The sequence below is a fragment of the Hemibagrus wyckioides genome, linkage group LG17 (assembly GCF_019097595.1).
Source record: "Hemibagrus wyckioides isolate EC202008001 linkage group LG17, SWU_Hwy_1.0, whole genome shotgun sequence".
Classification (NCBI taxonomy): Eukaryota; Metazoa; Chordata; class Actinopteri; order Siluriformes; family Bagridae; genus Hemibagrus; species Hemibagrus wyckioides.
In genome coordinates, this window is record NC_080726.1 from 8,946,895 (window position 1) to 8,965,651 (window position 18,757).

At 37.1% G+C, this 18,757-nt stretch overlaps 2 protein-coding genes across 3 annotated transcripts; both read right to left on the reverse strand.

The window, feature by feature from the left end:
- Nucleotides 1-324: 324 nt before the first annotated feature.
- On the reverse strand, nucleotides 325-5,745 carry hsc70 (heat shock cognate 70). Its single transcript, XM_058414175.1, has 9 exons — nucleotides 5,587-5,745; nucleotides 3,929-4,138; nucleotides 3,447-3,652; nucleotides 2,951-3,103; nucleotides 2,110-2,665; nucleotides 1,805-2,007; nucleotides 1,484-1,682; nucleotides 1,172-1,404; nucleotides 325-915 (listed from the first exon to the last, which is right to left on the reverse strand). The coding sequence occupies exons 2-9, from the start codon at nucleotides 4,131-4,133 to the stop codon at nucleotides 730-732; spliced, it is 1,941 nt and encodes a 646-aa protein (XP_058270158.1). The 5' UTR covers nucleotides 4,134-4,138; nucleotides 5,587-5,745; the 3' UTR covers nucleotides 325-729.
- Nucleotides 5,746-6,115: 370 nt separating this feature from the next.
- On the reverse strand, nucleotides 6,116-17,767 carry si:dkey-238d18.4 (TBC1 domain family member 15). 2 transcript variants are annotated; one of them, XM_058413929.1, is made up of 10 exons: nucleotides 17,309-17,767; nucleotides 14,431-14,616; nucleotides 14,164-14,288; nucleotides 12,885-12,988; nucleotides 10,747-10,814; nucleotides 10,482-10,628; nucleotides 9,922-10,012; nucleotides 9,603-9,751; nucleotides 8,947-9,088; nucleotides 6,116-7,874 (listed from the first exon to the last, which is right to left on the reverse strand). In XM_058413929.1, exons 1-10 carry the CDS (start codon nucleotides 17,439-17,441, stop codon nucleotides 7,712-7,714), a joined length of 1,308 nt encoding a protein of 435 aa, XP_058269912.1. In that variant the 5' UTR covers nucleotides 17,442-17,767; the 3' UTR covers nucleotides 6,116-7,711. The 2 variants fall into 2 exon arrangements, with proteins under 2 accessions (XP_058269912.1, XP_058269911.1); XM_058413928.1 differs by having other exon boundaries at nucleotides 14,164-14,318.
- Nucleotides 17,768-18,757: the final 990 nt, after the last annotated feature.

Sequence of the window (18,757 nt, forward strand, 5' to 3'; positions counted from 1 at the left end):
ACGGGGGTCTGCTGGAGCCTATCCCAGCACACATAGGGTGAAAGGCAACAATGTGATTTTATTACTTTATTTTATAGTTATTTGGCAATTTATATGTATTTAATGTACAATATTGGTCAATGAATGTTGTTTTATATTTGTTTTATAAATAAATCTTATTTGCTTACTTTTTGTCTTTTGCATGTAAATCACTGAGATTTTTGGAGAAAAGAAAACCATACAGATCATCCTTACTATTTACTATTCTATGTTTTATGTGTTTTCAAGCTCAAAGAGCATTGCTCAATTGATCAATCTGTTGCTTGCGTACAAACACACGCACACACACATGCAGACATAGATGAGGAGAATCCATTGTATTTTATTGAAGAACTACTACCAAAGAACTGCTGAGAACTGAGGAGGAAGTCTAGTTAATCTGTATGGAAGTATAGTTACAAACATATAAGTTATGACACAAATAATCTCAGCCAAACTAAAAAATATATTGTGACCTATCATTAGAAGATGCACTGAGGTTTAATGACAAAAAAGCATGTAAAGCTTCATATCTTTACAAGAATACCAGATTTGGTCACAAGCTATATGTTGGTCTCAGTTATCTTACCAAACACTTGGTCTAATAAGTTCTAATAAGAGTGTCGTGTGAACCATGTTGAAGAAAAGAATTCCTATTTGTATGTAGCTGAGGCATGGATTTCTCTCTCTTCTCCTGTTGTGGTGTTAGGTTTAATCAACCTCCTCAATGGTGGGGCCAGAGGAAGAACCACCACCTGCACCTCCAGGGAACCCACCAGGGCCACCAGGCATTCCACCTGGCATACCCCCAGTGCCTTGGTAAAGCTTGGTGATTATGGGGTTACACACTTTCTCCAGCTCTTTCTGCTGGTGTTCATATTCATCCATTTCTGCAGTCTTTGGCACAACATCAAAGACAAAAAGAGAACAAACAAATGAAATATTAGAATTACATATTAAGTCAATTTGATTCATTTAATGAATAACATAACATGTCCACACATATTCTCTAATCCTAATCCTAAATTCTTTGCAAATCACAAGACACTTTCACAATCACTTTATTACAAATCAGAGAAATTGGAGCATGTAGTGGAAAACAGGATAAAGAGCTCAGAATCTATAAAAAATGATTTTGGTCTGGTGTCTTTACCTGGTTCCTGTCCAGCCAAGCAATAACCTCATTGCACTTATCCACAATTGTCTTCTTGTCTTCAGGACTGATCTTATCTTTGAGTTTCTCATCCTCCACAGTGCTTTTCATATTAAAGGCTAGGGACTCAAGAGTGTTCTTGGCTGTGACCTTATCTCTCTGAGCATCATCCTCTGCGCGGTATCTTTCAGCCTCCTGAACCATTCGCTCAATGTCCTCCTTGGACAGACGGCCTGAAAGAGCGATAGATCATTAGAGTGGGAGAGAAAAGCAAAATCGAGATGCATTTCTGAGACTCAATCACATTGATACCTTTGTCATTAGTGATAGTTATCTTGTTCTCCTTGCCAGTGCTCTTGTCCACTGCAGACACATTGAGAATGCCGTTGGCATCAATGTCAAAGGTCACTTCAATCTGTGGCACGCCTCGGGGGGCAGGGGGAATGCCTGTCAGCTCAAATTTGCCTAGAATGTTGTTGTCCTTTGTCATGGCTCGTTCTCCTTCAAATACCTGTCCAACGTACACTTTATTATAGCAGAATACATGATGACCAGCTAAAGCCAGAAATCAGATAAGTAATGTTGTTTTAATTGACTTCTAATTAGGATACAATCTGCATCAAGAATGTTTACCTGGATCAGCACACCAGGCTGGTTGTCTGAGTAGGTTGTAAAGGTCTGGGTTTGTTTAGTAGGGATGGTAGTATTCCTTTTAATGAGCACAGTCATGACACCTCCAGCGGTCTCAATACCCAGAGACAAAGGTGTAACATCCAGCAGAAGAAGATCTTGGACATTTTCTGACTTATCACCGGACAAAATTGCTGCCTGGACAGCTGGATGAGAAGGGTTGAATGTGGAAAAATTGAGAAAATTTCATATTGATTTGATCAAGTAATAAATAGTACTAAGACAACTTGAGGATGAGATTCATATACCTGCTCCATAGGCCACTGCTTCATCAGGGTTAATGCTCTTATTCAGTTCACGACCATTAAAAAAGTCTTGCAGAAGTTTCTGGATTTTGGGAATGCGAGTGGACCCTCCAACAAGGACAATGTCATGAATCTGGGTCTTGTCCATCTTGGCATCATGCAAGGCCTTCTCAACAGGCTCTAGAGTACCACGGAACAGGTCGGCATTGAGCTCCTCAAAACGTGCCCTCGTAATGGAGGTGTAGAAGTCGGCACCCTCATAAAGTGAGTCAATCTCGATGCTGGCCTGTGTGCTGGAGGACAGTGTGCGTTTGGCACGTTCACAAGCTGTTCTCAAACGACGCACTGCGCGTTTATTTCCTGTGATGTCCTTCTTGAATTTACGTTTAAATTCAGCAATGAAGTGGTTTACCATACGGTTGTCAAAATCTTCACCCCCAAGATGAGTGTCACCAGCTGTTGCCTTGACCTCAAAGATGCCATCCTCAATGGTCAGAATGGACACATCGAAGGTGCCACCACCCAGGTCAAAAATGAGAACATTACGCTCACAACCAACCTAAGGGAATGGACCACATTATATGCACATGTGGCAATCAATTTATAATCAGTCCATTATGTTTTACATGGTAGCTTTGACAAGACACAAATACATAGCAATATAGCATCTTTGTTAAGTAAGGATCAAGTAGTGACTTGACATATTTTGAATTTATACAGATGTAAGAAGACAGAACACCAAGTCTTTAACACTTTTAGCAGTGTAAATGGTCTCCTTTTTTATTCTCTATTATTTTCTATTAGCTATTATTCTCATTTTTCACCTGAACGGTGTTTAACATACCTTTTTGTCCAGCCCATAGGCAATGGCTGCTGCTGTTGGCTCATTGATGATGCGGAGAACATTCAGGCCAGCAATGGTGCCAGCATCTTTTGTGGCTTGCCTTTGGGAGTCATTGAAGTAGGCAGGTACTGTGATAACAGCATTTGTTACAGTCTAAAAAAAGCAAGAAATTAGAATTAATGAGTAAATATGGAGAGACTGATATTCACTGAGATTATGACAGCTGCAAGACAAAGTTCAGTATAGTGGTTCTCAGCCATGTCCACTGCAGTTTTATTGTTATTCACAGTGCTGGAAAGTGTGCTGTGTTTGTGAGCCACATCTTATGCTTTGTAATATTTTGTAATATATATTTCATGCTGCATTTTATTACTATATTTTTGTTGCATTATAAGAGTAGCTTTTTTTATATACTTATTTTTAGGTTTTAATTTGTAAAATGAAAGAAGAAAAAAAAAATATGAAGAAGACAGCTGGCTTCTGTGATTCATCTTACTTTGCCCAAATAAGCCTCGGAAATCTCCTTCATCTTAGTGAGGACCATAGAGGACACCTCTTCAGGATAAAAGGTCTTTATCTCTCCTTTGTACTCCACCTCCACCTTGGGTTTGCCTCCATCACTCACCACCTTAAAAGGCCAGTGCTTCATGTCTGACTGCACCACAGCGTCATCAAATCGCCGACCAATCAAACGCTTGGCATCTTGGCAAAAACAATGTTATGATTTACAATGTGGTACAATGAGATATATTGCAGTGACTCTGTTTACAGCTTCTAAATTTCCTGAAACAATTTTACATGGTACTCAATATATTTACATCAAATGGGGTCTTTTCAATACAGCTGAAGTTCATTACTTAGCATTTAGTTTTTATTTTGCCAGGTACAAGCTGTATATAATCTTGTTTTCCTGGTTGCCTGAGATAGAGGATTTATAAGAGTTCCCATGATGGTTCACTGCGGTGTACGCTATCTTACCAAACACAGTGTTGTTAGGGTTCATTGCCACCTGGTTCTTGGCAGCATCGCCAATCAGTCTCTCAGTGTCTGTAAAGGCAACGTAACTGGGCGTAGTTCTGTTTCCTTGATCATTGGCAATAATCTCCACCTTGCCATGCTGAAAAATCCCAACGCATGAGTAGGTGGTGCCCAAGTCAATGCCTACTGCTGGACCTTTAGACATTATTTCTGGAATAGAGAGAGAGAGAACTCCAGCTGTAGTCTAGAAATAGGACACAACGTGGGCACACTGCCCAAAGATGTCAACAGATTTAGAAAGTGCTAGTGAGCACCTGCTTAATAGTATTTGACTCTGTAGTAGGAATAACCATATGAATGTGTGAGTCCATCGTGTCCATATATGTTGCTAAGTCCATTGAGGATGTATATTCAATGAAATACAGTTCATGATATTACAAAGCCACTACTACACATACATTCTTGGGTATGCAGGACCAAAAAATATGTAACGTGTCATGTCATGTACATATTCACTTTTAACCTTTCAGGACTCAAAAAAACAGAATCCATATGTTGACCTTTTGCTGTACTGTAAACATAAGCTAGATCTAGAACTGTCTTTGGATATTTTCGGATATTATCTGTTAAAAATTCAGCAGCAGGTTATTTTCCCAGAGCAGCCTAAGACAAGCAGTCTAAGAAGATAAGTGGGTGCTGCAGAAAACTAATATATTTTTCTCTTTCTTCAACTTCTTCAACCAATCTCTGAAGATTGTTTAATACAAACTGCAATGCTACGAAACATTACACATGATCAATGGCATGATCATGCTATTGTGCTTTTTTTTTTTAGCACACTAATAAAATTAAATATCCTAAATACTAAGTGTATGACTAAGTGGGTTGGTTGCGAGAATGAGAGAGATTTGGATGACGATGGTTGCCAGATTGGATTAGTTTGGATTGAACAGTTTTTAGCCAATTAGTCATTCAAAATTACCGTATATAACCATTATAACCATTATATACTTATTAACTTCAGGGAACCACAATGACTAGAATCAAGTCTAATCTGGTATGAAATCCAACACAGTATTTTTTACATTTTATTTTGTGTTTCTTTCTTTCTTTTTATTGATTGATATTGATTATTGAAGTCTTTAGTATTCTTCTTAGAATGATCTTTGCTGGTGTTTTTACTGATTATTTATCATTTATTTTACTGAAGCCTGTTGTTTAACTTTTCTGTTAAGGAAAAAAAGGAGTATTCCAACAGGATGTACAAATGAGAGACCGAGAAGACAGAGAGAGAGAGAGAGAGAGAGAGAGAGAAAGAGAGAGAGATCTAATTATAATAATAAATATATAATTGTAAGTACTGGTTTGACAATGACATATAATCCATGTTATTCATTTTCATTGGTAAACACTGAACTATATGACCCAAATACATTAATACTGTGAGTATTATCATTTTATGCATTTTTTTATTCAACACTCAGGCACAGAATGGTAGGGCATAGAGAATGCTGAAATTCTGCAGATGGCAAAGCAGAAGCCAACAGCCAAAAATCAACAGCAGGATCAAAGCAACAACAAAAGGACTTAGCAAACTAAAACATAAAGCAAAGCCACTTTTGCCGGCCGTTTGCAACACTTCCGAGAAAATGTTTTACCTTTCCTGGAAACTTCAGAGATAACTGTATGGAGTATGTAGGGTGGCTTTGGACCTGTCTGAACACTGCTGAGCTGTTCACACTCTTGTCCCGCTGGAATCAGAGACAGACGATCCAGACGCTTCTGTGTATATAGCCACAGCGGCCAGAGAGATTCCAATGCTTAGTCACCTGATCCCCTCACACAGAGAAAGTTCCAGACTGCTCATGTGTGTGTACCTCAGGCCAACTGTCTGCAACACACTCACACTGCACAATCCACTGCTAGTACTAATGCGACGTTTTTTTGAATGCTTTTTGACCAGATCTATCTCATTCAGTGTTCTAATAATGTGTACGGATGTCATATTATAACATTTTAAAAGTCTTATTTTAAGCATTAAGGTATTATTCAGCATAGTTGACTTGCTTGGCTGCAGAAGGCTAGATAAGGGTTTGCTCAGAACTGATAAGCTCAGAACCACTGAAACTAAAAAACTGAAAATTATGAAAAAATGGAAGAGGACCACATATAAAAAAAAATGGATATTATATTCACTTTATTCATTTCAGTACAGAAAAAGCAGAGCAGTTTACACTATGAAGACTCAATGATTCAGTGACTCACCTGACTCACAAGGTTACTTGAATGTCACAGTAATCTTAAAATAAAACACAAATGACACTCCCCATTCCCTCACATCGCCAGCACATCCACACAAAGACCCTTTGTGTACAGTACTCTATGTGTGGAAACCGGTTTGAAAAAATGAGAATGTTAATTAAACATTTACGAATGTATTCCAATTTTCTTGAGGTCAAGTTGGGCTGTAGTTTGTGTCAGCAGGACACACCTTCCAAAATAAGAGAAAGTCCCAGTGGGGCGTCCATTTCAGACCCCCTGACACTTGAGCATTGCTAACTATTGACTGTGATTCGTCACAGAGGCTTTTCTAGAAGGAGCAGTGCACTGGTCAACTTACACATAGGTTTCTACTGAGCACAACATCAACTCTGTACAAATGTGTGTTTCTATTATTGCATACTGACCTAATCTGACTTAAAAGTCAAGCAGCTATAGATTTTCAATACCAAACTCTAATATAGTCACAGGGGTCTGGTTTAAACCATTATATATATCTGTACAGCATACATTTTTCAAAAATGATCAGAAACCAAATAGAATACATTTTATATTTAGCAACGGATGTTCTATTAACCAGTCACATCTCAGTTGATTTTTTAATAGTAACACAGACCTCTATTTTTTCTTAAATACCCAATATAAGCAGTATACGATATTAATGGAAAAGGAAACAAAATGTGTAACCCTCAACATTACTTGGACATAATCCTGAAGAAGGATTTTTAAAAATGACTTTTCTTCAATCAATCGAATTCATGATTAAAATTTATATTCAACACGGTACTGTTTTAGTAATAAATAAATAAATAAGTAAATAAATAAACATAAAACGTTCATCCAAACAGGTTAGTTAGTGTGATTTCATCCAGTTCCCTATCTAAAAACCGACATTTATATATTTTTTAATAACAGATGCTGAATGCTGGATAAAATGCTCTATCTTAACTGGATTTCACTGATTACTTTAAATAGCTAATTATTTAACAAGGCCATTATTTAGATAAACACTGCCCATATCTGAAATCTTAATAATGAAATATTTGTAACAACAATTTTTCTTTCTTTCTGTTTTGTGTTTTGTGCCCTAATGTGTAATGTGTTAGAGCATACTGAACACAAAGCTCTGCTATAATCACAATTAAAATCAAGTGTTAAATTAACTGTATGTGTTTCATTTCATTCTAGGGATTTTACTGTGTAGACTAACCAGAACAGGGACTAGAGGCCACAGACTTTATCAGACTAATACATAATACACATTTTCAACAAGAAAAAGACCTGTTCAATATTCCTTAAGCTACAGAAGATTGAATGATCATCATCTCTATAAATTATTCACTTACTTAAGCAGCATTATTTAGTCTAAAGCCATGCGAACATTTTGTGTCCTTCCCCAGAACGGCCCAGAATATGACAAAACACAACAAAACAAACAACCATTCAATTATCAGTCATTTGAAATAGACTTGTCCAGAAATATCCAGATAGTCCTCCTTTAGCTCAGGAGAACAGGTTGCGCAGCAGGTACAGAAAAGGCTCCTCTTTGCTCGTGTGTCTCTGGTAGCGCTCACTCAGGCAATCCCTGGCTGAACGCTTACAATAGTTGTAGAAAAGCTCCTCAGCTTTCTTCAAGCTGCTATTTAAATCCAGAGTACCCTGCAGGCTGGACACAGACAGGAAAATGTAAGTCATGTCAAGTCAAGCCAAGAAGCTTTTTATTTTCATTTTGATCATGTATAGCTGAAGCAGTACACAGTGAAATGAAACAACGTTCCTCCAGGACCATGTTGCCACACAAAACACAGAGCTACATAAAACAACACAATGCTAACTAAAAAGTAAGTCTCACATGTTAAAAGTATGGTCATTCAAATAATATGCTGCACAGCATTATGATGATGATTATGATGATGATTATTATTATTAATAATAATAATAACAACAACAACAATATTATTATTATTAATAATAATAATAATAATAATAATATTATATACAATCCACCAGTCCAAAAATTAGCAGCTGAAGTCCTTATTTACATGTACCCAAGAGGTCAGTAAGTTCATAATGGGTCCCAGTTATGAGTACATGATCACCCCCACATGCCCTTAATGCAGTTTTAACTGCACCCATTCGCCATATGAGCTAGGACCAATCACAGCAGTTGAGTTATTTTAAGAATAGAAAGCTATTTAATGGAGTTATCATTCTAATTTCATTAATTAACCTTATCAGAGCACAGAATGACGAACATATTATATTACCCAAATAGCTGATTAGAGCCATAATACATAATGTATAAATGAGGATACTGAAGTGTTGTTGAATAATTATTCACTGTATTTATATTTTTATAAATATTAAGAATGCTTCTACTATTGTTATATATGCTTCTATTATGTCCTTGCTTCCTGATGAGGAGATTAAGTCGTCATATCAATATTATTTATGCAGCAAGCATGTGACTGAATGTTGTTGACCATACTGTGTTTTTATATAAAGTTATAAAGTTTGTTCCTGCTTGGAAGTTCAAAATAAACAGGAATTAAAAAGAAATAAAAATGACTTGGATGAGTTTGTCGCATCAGACTGGTTGCTTTGAATAGATGGGACATTATCAAACATGAATTATATGGAGTGCTCTTAGACGATTATTTGCCTGCCTCATTTTATATAAATCAAGATTCAAGCTTTATTTGTCAGATGTCACACGTCACAAAGAAAAGAATAGCAACCTGTTTGTGAACTGCAGGAGCTGGACCTCATTTCTGCAGCTGAGCAGTGAATCTCTGTTCTCCAGCAGAATGGTGGCACAGAGGAAGAGTTCAAATGTGAACTCTCTGTTAATAGATTGCGGCTCTGTTACCGGTTCATCGTCTGCAAGGATTGTACAGCATTATGCAGGATAGCATATACAGATATTTTTACATTTTTATGTATAATCCTAGAGAAATTACCCAGAAAATTAATGGTCCTTAGAAAATTATAGGTTCTTAGAGTGAACAAATAGAATAAAGAAAATTCCATGTGGAACAAACCATTAGTTTTTCAAGGAATATATTATTATTTACTAACATTTAACCACAATTTCACTGCTTTGTACACTTTGTAGTGTATACAATAAATATTTTTTTTTTTTAAATCTGGGACCAGATTTCCTATAATTTATTTAAACATAAAGCAAAAGTTAATTAAATCTTATTATTGGCAAATTTGGCTGCACTCATTTTCTCACTGTAACTGTTTATATATAATATTATGCACATTGAGCACCTCGTCACTCACCTTGTAGGCACATAGGTAAGGAGCTCAACTTCTATGTGCACAATTTACAGTATGTTAGGCATTCTTGAATCAAAACCACCAAAATGAAAAACTTGAGAACTCTTACCAAGGCTGTGTTTGTAGGCCAGTCTCTCCTGATAGAGTGCCCGATCCACCTGCTGGGAAATGAGCTCCAGGTGATCACAGCTGAGAATCTCAAACAGCCGGAGAGCATCGCTGTGTTCGAACTCACGCTGGAAACCCAGCAGCAGCCACCTGCTCAAAAACACAACCACAGCGATGGGGAGCACTTTTAAGAGAAAGGACATAAACTGAGAGCAATCCAGGTTAGGATAATAAAGTGTGACTACACATGCTTGTTAAGAAAGTGCTAGAAAAACAGAATAAGCCAAAAGACAGAAAAGGGGAAAAGCTGATATGTATACCTGTGACAGAATGTCAGTCTGTCCGTATTGTCTATTACGAGATGAGCATGAAGGTGAGGGTCCAACTCCTTTAGCAGAGCTGCCTCTAATTCTGATAAAAAGAAGTATTCTAATTTAATTATTTCATTATTTTATAAGCAAGGCATAAAGCCCCTTTGGGTGGTCTGTTATAGAAAAATGATCAATAATAGGATGGTGTCATGTAGCCCAACATGAATCATGGTTACTGTTACCACTATAAAGTTGATTATTTTCCTATAACAGCAACTCACAATGTGTTTTATTGGTCTTACAAGAGAAAACTCCTTCCAAAAATGCTAAATACATGTCTCAGTAAAGAAAATGTCACCATATTAACACATTAAAAGTCAGTGTTTAAGTTATATATCAGAACTGCTGAAAATTAATCAGCATTTTCTGACCAATAGGAACTAAGCATTCTGTGGACATTTGATACAAATAATAATAAATATTTCAAATAGTTGATATGATTTCATACACTTTATACAAACAAATATCATATCATGCTATAAGAATTGAGGTACCTTAAGGAAACTCACCAATTTTGCGATGCAGGCCGTCGGCACAGAAGTCTCGTGAAAATTTTTCCATGTAACAGCAAAAGCTCCAGTATGTGTCCACCTCTGAGTCTAGAACCTCCAGAAACCGACTGCACAGATCATTCATACCCTGGGCATAACTGACCTCTGAGAGAAAGCGGGAAAGAGGGAAAGAAACATGTTCATATTCATAAGCATTAAAAAAAGTCTACTTAAAATGAAAATGACAAATTAAAAGCAGGGCTGGTGTTTTAGAGGTTCTTGCCTGGGTGGAAAGCAGCATAAGTGATCAGGATATCTCTCAGCACCAGGAGATTACCCAGGCCTTCATCCCTATTAAAAAAAAAATTAAACACACACGTTACTATGATAATAATTAGTTTGGAGCAGTGCTTAACAAAGAAAGTTTGCAGTAGTACGTATCAGAGGAAGTAACTATGATAAAAAAATAATGAGTGGTTATCAGAAACTGATATTCAGCAACTGGATACAACCATTTTTTATATCCGGATTTGTCCATGTGAATAAATGTTGGGGTGAGTATGAACCTCTATGCTGGTCCTAACCATATTCATATGGTTATTTGTTCATCTGTATATCTAAGCAGCCATCAGTGTAACACAATCAGACTGTTAATCTGTAAATTTTAGCCATTGTATTCAAACAGGTTTGTAAATGTTTATACAACTGTGTGCTTCCAATTTTATGGTAAGACTTTGAGGAGAATACACACATGGGTGTGAAAATCAGGTTTCCACATACTTTTGGCTATATATAGTAGACGTACAGTAATAGGAAAGTTAGGCATGGAGCCAACCTACATTTACGGGATTTGTCAGAAACGCTGATCCAAAATAACTTGCATTTTATCCAATTTGTAAACAGCTAAGCAACTGAGGGTTAAGGGCTTTGTTCAAGGGCCCAGCAGTGACAGCTGCAAACTCACAACCTTCCAATCAATAGCAACTCAGCTACCACATCCCCCATCCCAATCTCTGAGTAGAAACCCCAGCGTGATAATGAGTGAATGAGCAAGTGTGAAGGAGAAGTGTGTGATTAGTACACTTGACTAAGAAGCCTTAAGCAGAGTATGAACCTGGGATATCAAGGCTTTGCAACATAAGTGGGAAGCAATAGCTTAAGACAGAGGACTACTGATCAGAAGGCTGTGAGTTCAAATCCCAGACTCAGCTGCCTGTGATGTGCCCTTGAGCAAAGCCCTTAACCCTCATTTGTATAAATGAGCTAAACGTTGCTCTGGATATCTTCCAAATGTTGTAAATGTAAAATGTTCTGATCACAGATGGGGCAGAGTTAGGAAATAGCAAACAAATGAGACACAAAAATTGTGTAGTTAAACAAAAAAATAATAATTCTTTATTAAAGGGGAAAGATAAGCTAAAAAAAGGGGGGGGGGAATAAGCTCCTGAAACTTAGAACCTTTCATGGGTAGTTTTTGCTTATAAATAAATATTATCAGAAATATTTTTACCTTTTTTTCCAATTATTTTTAAATTCTGTTTACCTTTGCCTTAGATTCTCTCTCTTTCTTTATAACTCCTTAACTCTCTCTTACCCTTTCTTTGTTGTACTTTTGTTTCTGTTTTTCTTTTTTTTGTGTTTCCTGAGTGGCTGCACTTACAGTTTGCTCTGCTAGCTGCTCATACAACATATTATATGACACAAAGATATGGTACAATCTTCAATAATCTTGTAGGACTGTACATAGCAATGCAGAACAATTCTGTCTAAATTAAAATTTATCCTTAATGATGATAAGCAAACTTTTTTTTTTATTAATTTATACTCTCTTGTGCAGTTTTTTCCCCACCATTTTACTTTTACAGTGGCTTTGTCAAGTGTAGTGTATTATTTTGCATGTGGTTTCATGTTTGCATGTACAGGAAACGTGTCCAGGTACCACTTCCTTCTAACTAATATTTAAACACAGAAAGTATAGATTTCACCACTAGATGTCATCCTATTACTTGACAAAATGTAAACGTACACTATAATAGTTAAGAGTTATCTATAATAAAATAGCCTTTTGTGTTGTTTCTGTTTATAATTAGAATTAAACAATTTTTAGAAGCTCTTTCATGGCAGTGTGTTGGGTCATTCATATGTTTGGGAAGACTTTCTTGCAGTGGAGAATCTTTCTAATCTTTAGTCTAATGATTTGTCTTCTAATGTCCATTGCTTCTGGAATATAAGGTGTATAGGAGACTGATAAACTTTTTTTCCCCCAATGTTCACGAAATAGAGTAACTTTGTTCCTTTTCAGTGAGAGAATCACCAGTGAACTCACTCACATGGGTATGGGTCATTAGAATTAACTTACAACAAGATATTCAAGGCACAACATATTCTTAAAAAGAAAAATGAACTATTGACATAGCATACGTGTAATAAGCCAAGCCTCTATCAGTTCTTGGGACATCTTTGTCAATGATGCGTATGGCCTCTTGAAGTTCTTCAAGGTCAAAAGTCACCCGTTCAAACAGGACCTAAAAATGAAAATAGAGTAAAAGTAAATATGAAAAAGTGTTCTTATTTTTTGCACTCTCACGTGTGTCACTAAAGAGGAAGAAAGATACAAACAGGACACGGTTGAAGAAAATATGGAAAAGCGACTCAGTTCCAGTCGCAATCATCAAAGGCCAATGCACGAAAAAATACATTGTGCAGAATGGTTTAACAATTATTATAATGTGTTTAATGCAGTGTTAGGGTACCAACGTAGCAAAAAGTATTCAATTAAAATGAAAAGCATCACAGAGCAATTCCCCACATACAGTGTCTCCCCTGTTTTGACCATCAGACCTGACGTTTTCTTCCATTTATCCTGTGAGCTTCATATGTGACTGCCTGCTTCTGCCTGCATGAGTAAAATGTTCTTTAATCTACTGTAACTTACAGCACTGCTTAAAGTAAAAAAAATATTTTCTCACTTTTTCTCACTTACATTCTGTGGACAAAGGGCAAAACAAATAGTGTTTTTAGTATTCTAGTACTGCCACCTCAAAAAGCACTTCAAATACCAGTGCACATTCCTGGTTAAAACCAATGCACACAATGGTTTAAAACCATTTTGTATGTTTTACTTTTGGACAGAGTATCAGTTCTTTTTTTCACACTGTGGAAAATGTGGTACTTGTAAATGTGGTAAGAAATACTGTAACATCTGCGACTAAGCCGCATGGGTGGTTCCGGTGGTTTTTGCTTTAAATAACTAAAAATATGGTTAAAAAAAGCAGCTCCATGATATCAGTTCCTTAATAGAGAAAAATATAGCAGTCATGACACAGAGTGTCACATTTTAAGGGCCTAGGGGTTCATCTCAACTGATATTACTCCTTTTATAACTGCAGCTCGGAGAAAAGTGCTGGCTATAATACAAATCACAGATTTATATTAATAGTTTTTAATAAGCATTCCTATAGTAACAGCTTAATCTGTATAAGCAGATTTAAAAATTGTGTATTTTTCTGTAATTGTGTCAATATTTCTATTAGAATTTTTGGAAGAATCTTCAATGTCAGTGCTTTTTAACAAAGAGATCACAAAAGCCAGATATAAACCCGTTCCTTTAGGTTTTCAGACACAGGAAAGTCTTTATTTTCTGTCTTGTTAACATAAAGAAAAAAATATAGAGGCTGGTTACAGGGGATGTTAGGTATACCTGTGCCTGAAGCTCCAGGAAGGAAATCCTTTCCTTCACCTCTTTCGACTTGTACTGGTACTGCTGTGTTTCTCTTTCTCTCTCCTGTCTCTGCTCAAAATACTGTACTGCTGCCACCAGCTCAGCTGAGAAAATGAAGAGAAAGGAAAGAAAACCTGAACAAAATGGTTAAACCTGAAAGGGATATCGAGTTAGTCAAAAATATAACTTGAAGCACAGAATCAGTTTGTCCCTCACAATAACTGCAAAACGGCAAATGAGGTTTACCATCAGTGCCATTAAGGCGCAGACGAACAGCTCCAGGAAGAAGACGTTGCCACTTCATCTTCATAACATGGTAACGTACTGACATCTCTTCCAGCAACAGGGTGCGCTCCAGAGTCGTAGAGCTACATGGATACATTCCAAACAAGAAGCGCCACACCAGGCCTCGCTCCTCTGGGGACACACCACCTAAACACACACACTGAGCAGGTTTAATACACCTCTAGTGCAATTACTGTGCAGGTTGAGTCTTAGAAATAATTTAGATCTTTCGGCTTCAGCAATGTTGCAGGGATTACAATGTTACAGTACAGAACTGAGCTTACTGAAGTAAGAAATTAGACGAGGTGAAAAATGGTAACTAGTATAAATTAAAAAAAAAAATAATAATAAGTATATATGTCATTTTAAAAGTGTTAATAAAGTCTATTTATAAAGCAATAAAAATAGCAGCTTAATTCATTGAATATACACAAGAAAAATTAACACAAGTGGACTAGACTAATGAATACATACTAAAATATATAAAATATTGTTAATACTGGGTTCAAGTGCACATGCAGCATGGATAATTTTCTTGAATAAACCTTTGCTTGATAATATGAATCGTTAAAGAGACTTTTATTTCACTTTATATCATTTCTCAGTAGGAAATGTTTTTCAGTATAAGCAAAAACAAAACATGCAATCCTCTATGTGGACTTTAACCCCTGTCTTAAAGGTCTTAATGGAACAGAATCTTATTATGTGTTTGAAGATGAAAAGCATGTAGACCAAATAGAGGCACTGTAATCATGTTTTTCATTCAGTGTGAGTTCCTTGAAATAAGATTTTTGGCAAAACCAATACAAAATGCCAATACAGTGTTCTGAATAGACTGAAAGCAAAACAAGAGTTTCTTAATAAAGTGCAATGTGAGATCGTTTAGCAGTTCAAACATAAACATACTGTAAAAACCACCACACACTCATCTACCCCCCTATCACTTCATTCTCATGCTAATGAAAGGCAGGAAGACCAGTATTACTGATACCAGCTCACAAAATGGGGGGGATTTCTCATCTGCACGTTTGGTAGGGGTGGAACAGTCTGAGGCTGGATTTCTTCTCTTTATCATGACTAATTCTGTGGTCAGCATGCTCACACATTTTTTTCTATTACTTTGTTCATATGCCAAAGTGACAAGTGTTGTGCACTACACTTGTGCATGGGCCAAGGAACCATACTAGCACACTCTTTTGCAGGCAGAAATTTAGTACAGATTTGACTGAAATAAACACCATCAATCAAAGGTCAAACATCTGTCATGTGTTCTTGAGATGCAACCTAATATTCTCAAGTAATGGGAGACTTCTAACTCTTTCAATTCTTCCAGGTACTGGAAGAGAAGTTTAGGCCTGCATGAATAAAGCACTGTGTGTATTAATACAAATGATACAAAGTGCATAGAAGATAGAGAAATCAAAATTTAGGGTAGGTTTTGTAGGGGTGCAAATTGTTGGATCTCAAAGAGATGGGAATAATAGAGCTATTTGTTGACGATGTTAATGAGTGAAGATTAAGGATATAGCCTGATACATTGTTTTATTTGGATTGAACATGCAGTGTGTTTTGAATCACATTGGAATACACACACTACCAGTCAAAAGTTTGGATAAAATCTTCTAATTCCATGGTCTTTCCTGATGTTTATTTCTACATTGTAAAACAATGCTGAAGGTGGCCGAAATACACAATAATCTCGTTTGAACAGTTGATATTGAGATATGTCTGCTACTGATGCTCTGTAAAGCCTTCATAACGGCTCTAATCTGAGGTGCTGTTAATTGGTGATTTCTGAGGCTGGTAACTCTAAATGAACTTCTCCTCTGCTGCAGAGGTCAGTTTTGGTCTTGCTTTACTGGGATGGTCTTCATGTGAGCCAGTTTCATCATGGTGCTTGATGGGTTTTGCAAATGCACTTGACAATACTGTTCTTGCAAGAACTATTCCAGAACACCTGACCTTCGTGTCTTAAAATAACAACTGACTGTTTTTTTGTTGTCATTACATATGGATTACTTAAGTCCATGTGTGTTATTTCACAGTTTTGAAATCTATAAATAATGTAGAAAATAAATCACTAAACAAAAAACATTGAATTGAACGGTGTGTCCAAACTTTTGACTGGTAGTGTATTTTTTTTCTTTTCCCAGAATAATTACTAGAAGTGTGCATTGGGACTGGGACCCGACAAGAGAAGAAAGAAATTATTACCACTTAGGTGTGAATGAGCGCTCCTATGTTCACACATGCAGTGATTTTATTGCTGCTAGTCACAAATCACTGTATTTGTGATTGACCCTTAATTGTAGACAACACTGAACGATGCATTTACAGCATCCTTTAAATACCTGCCTGGTCAGGGCCACAGTAATTTCAATTAGGCTACTAGTTTGTTTACATTTAAGAAATAGGACCAACTAAATTTATTGTAAAATACTGCAGGCAAAACAAACTTACAGCCGAAGTGGGATTTTAAAAACAGTACTGTGCATGTATCTAGTTGGGTCTAGTTTACTAGAGACTAATAATTACTATTTTGAGTGATGCAGATGAAGGTCACTTCTGTCAGAGCAACAATTCACAGACCATGCTGACAGTCTGGTGGACAGGCATATCTACGTCTGGGTTTATCTGGGGCTGAGTGCAGGGCGTCATATTTACTTTAAAAAGCCTTCTTATTTAGACCACACCTAATTCGGGTTTGAATCCAAATCCAAATCCGGATATTTAGATGCAGAAACAGTGTCAAACTGTTACACTCCTAGTGTAATAGATACACGTTAGGTGTTCCTAATAAAGTGAATTCTGAGACACATCATCACTGATCTAATATTACCATTTTTAAATATGTACATCCGTAGCCTGGACTCGTCCACTCTCCCCTCTGCGTCCATAACACCGGGCAGATTCACGCGCTGCGAAGCGGATGTGGGTGGCGTCACAGGCGCGACACGTGACACATGGGGCATCTCGCTGTCAGTTCTCAGTGACTTCCCCGTCTGAGAAATGCCACTTATTCTGTTTCCGTTTTCTTCCCACACGAAGCCGAAGGTAACTTTCCCCTCCAACGGAGACGAATCACGAGGTTATCTGACCGTGTTTGAACCCGCGCACTCCATACACGCTCTAAAAAGTTTGGAACCGGCATGGGTTCATACAGAGACTTCATTCACATGCATGACAAAACCAAAACGGTGCTGATCCCTTGTCCGGTCCATGCACAGCACGGTGCAAACTGACAGGTTTAAAGTAAACTCTGCACTCCTCCTATCACATGACACCAAACTGCAATCTCCTCAGGGTTCCAAACTCTCATTAGAAAAACACTTTTTACCCCCTCTGCTGGTGAGAGCTTTTGCTTTGTACTGTATTTAGCCTGGGGTGTGGTGCTCATATGATCATTGGCTAATCCAGTATCACACGATTAACAATACGCTCTCTCATCTTCATACTAATGTAAGAGTATATGTGACTTAGGCTAACTGTACCATATTTCACATATTTGACACTGGACATGAGGCCAGAATACACTGTAGATTGCATGGCACACATATTCATATTCACTAGGAAACATTATCTTTTAATTTTTATTTATTTTTATTTTGGCATAGTAGATCCACCCATTTGCATTTTTTTTTTGACTGGAGAAAACCCGAGAACGTAGAGAAAATCCAAATGGACACATTGAGAGCATGGACAGAAACTACACACAGACAGCAGCCTGAAATCAGAATTGAAACTGGGACTCCAGAGCAGTGAGGCAGAAATACTCTTCTTTGGTTCAGTAATGTTTGAGAGCACTCATTTGTGCACAGCTCTCCTAAGATCCCATCACAGCATCTCAATGGGGTTGGGGCCTGGACTTTGACTTAGCCACCAAGTGGCCATCACATTGATATTTTTGTTCTTTAGCCATTCAGATATTGATTTGCTGGTGTGCTTGGGATCTTTATCCTGTTGCATGACCAATTTTGGCCCAACTTAAGCTGCTGGACAGATGGTCTCACATTTGTTTCAAGAACGTTCTGGAGTTCATTGTTGTCTCAAAGACTGCAAGTTTTTGTTTTTTGCCAATCATGGTGTTGTTAATGATCACCAAATGCCTCCACTTTGTTTTGTATTGGTTTAAAAGATATTGCTCCAGATTGTTTGTGGTTTGTTCTGATGCAGTTTTGCAAACCTAAGTTTTGCTGCCATATGTTCTCACGCCTTCGTGAGGATGAATCTAGCATGCAAAATTCACAGCAAAGCACATACATTTATTTGTTATTGAAATGTTATGTAG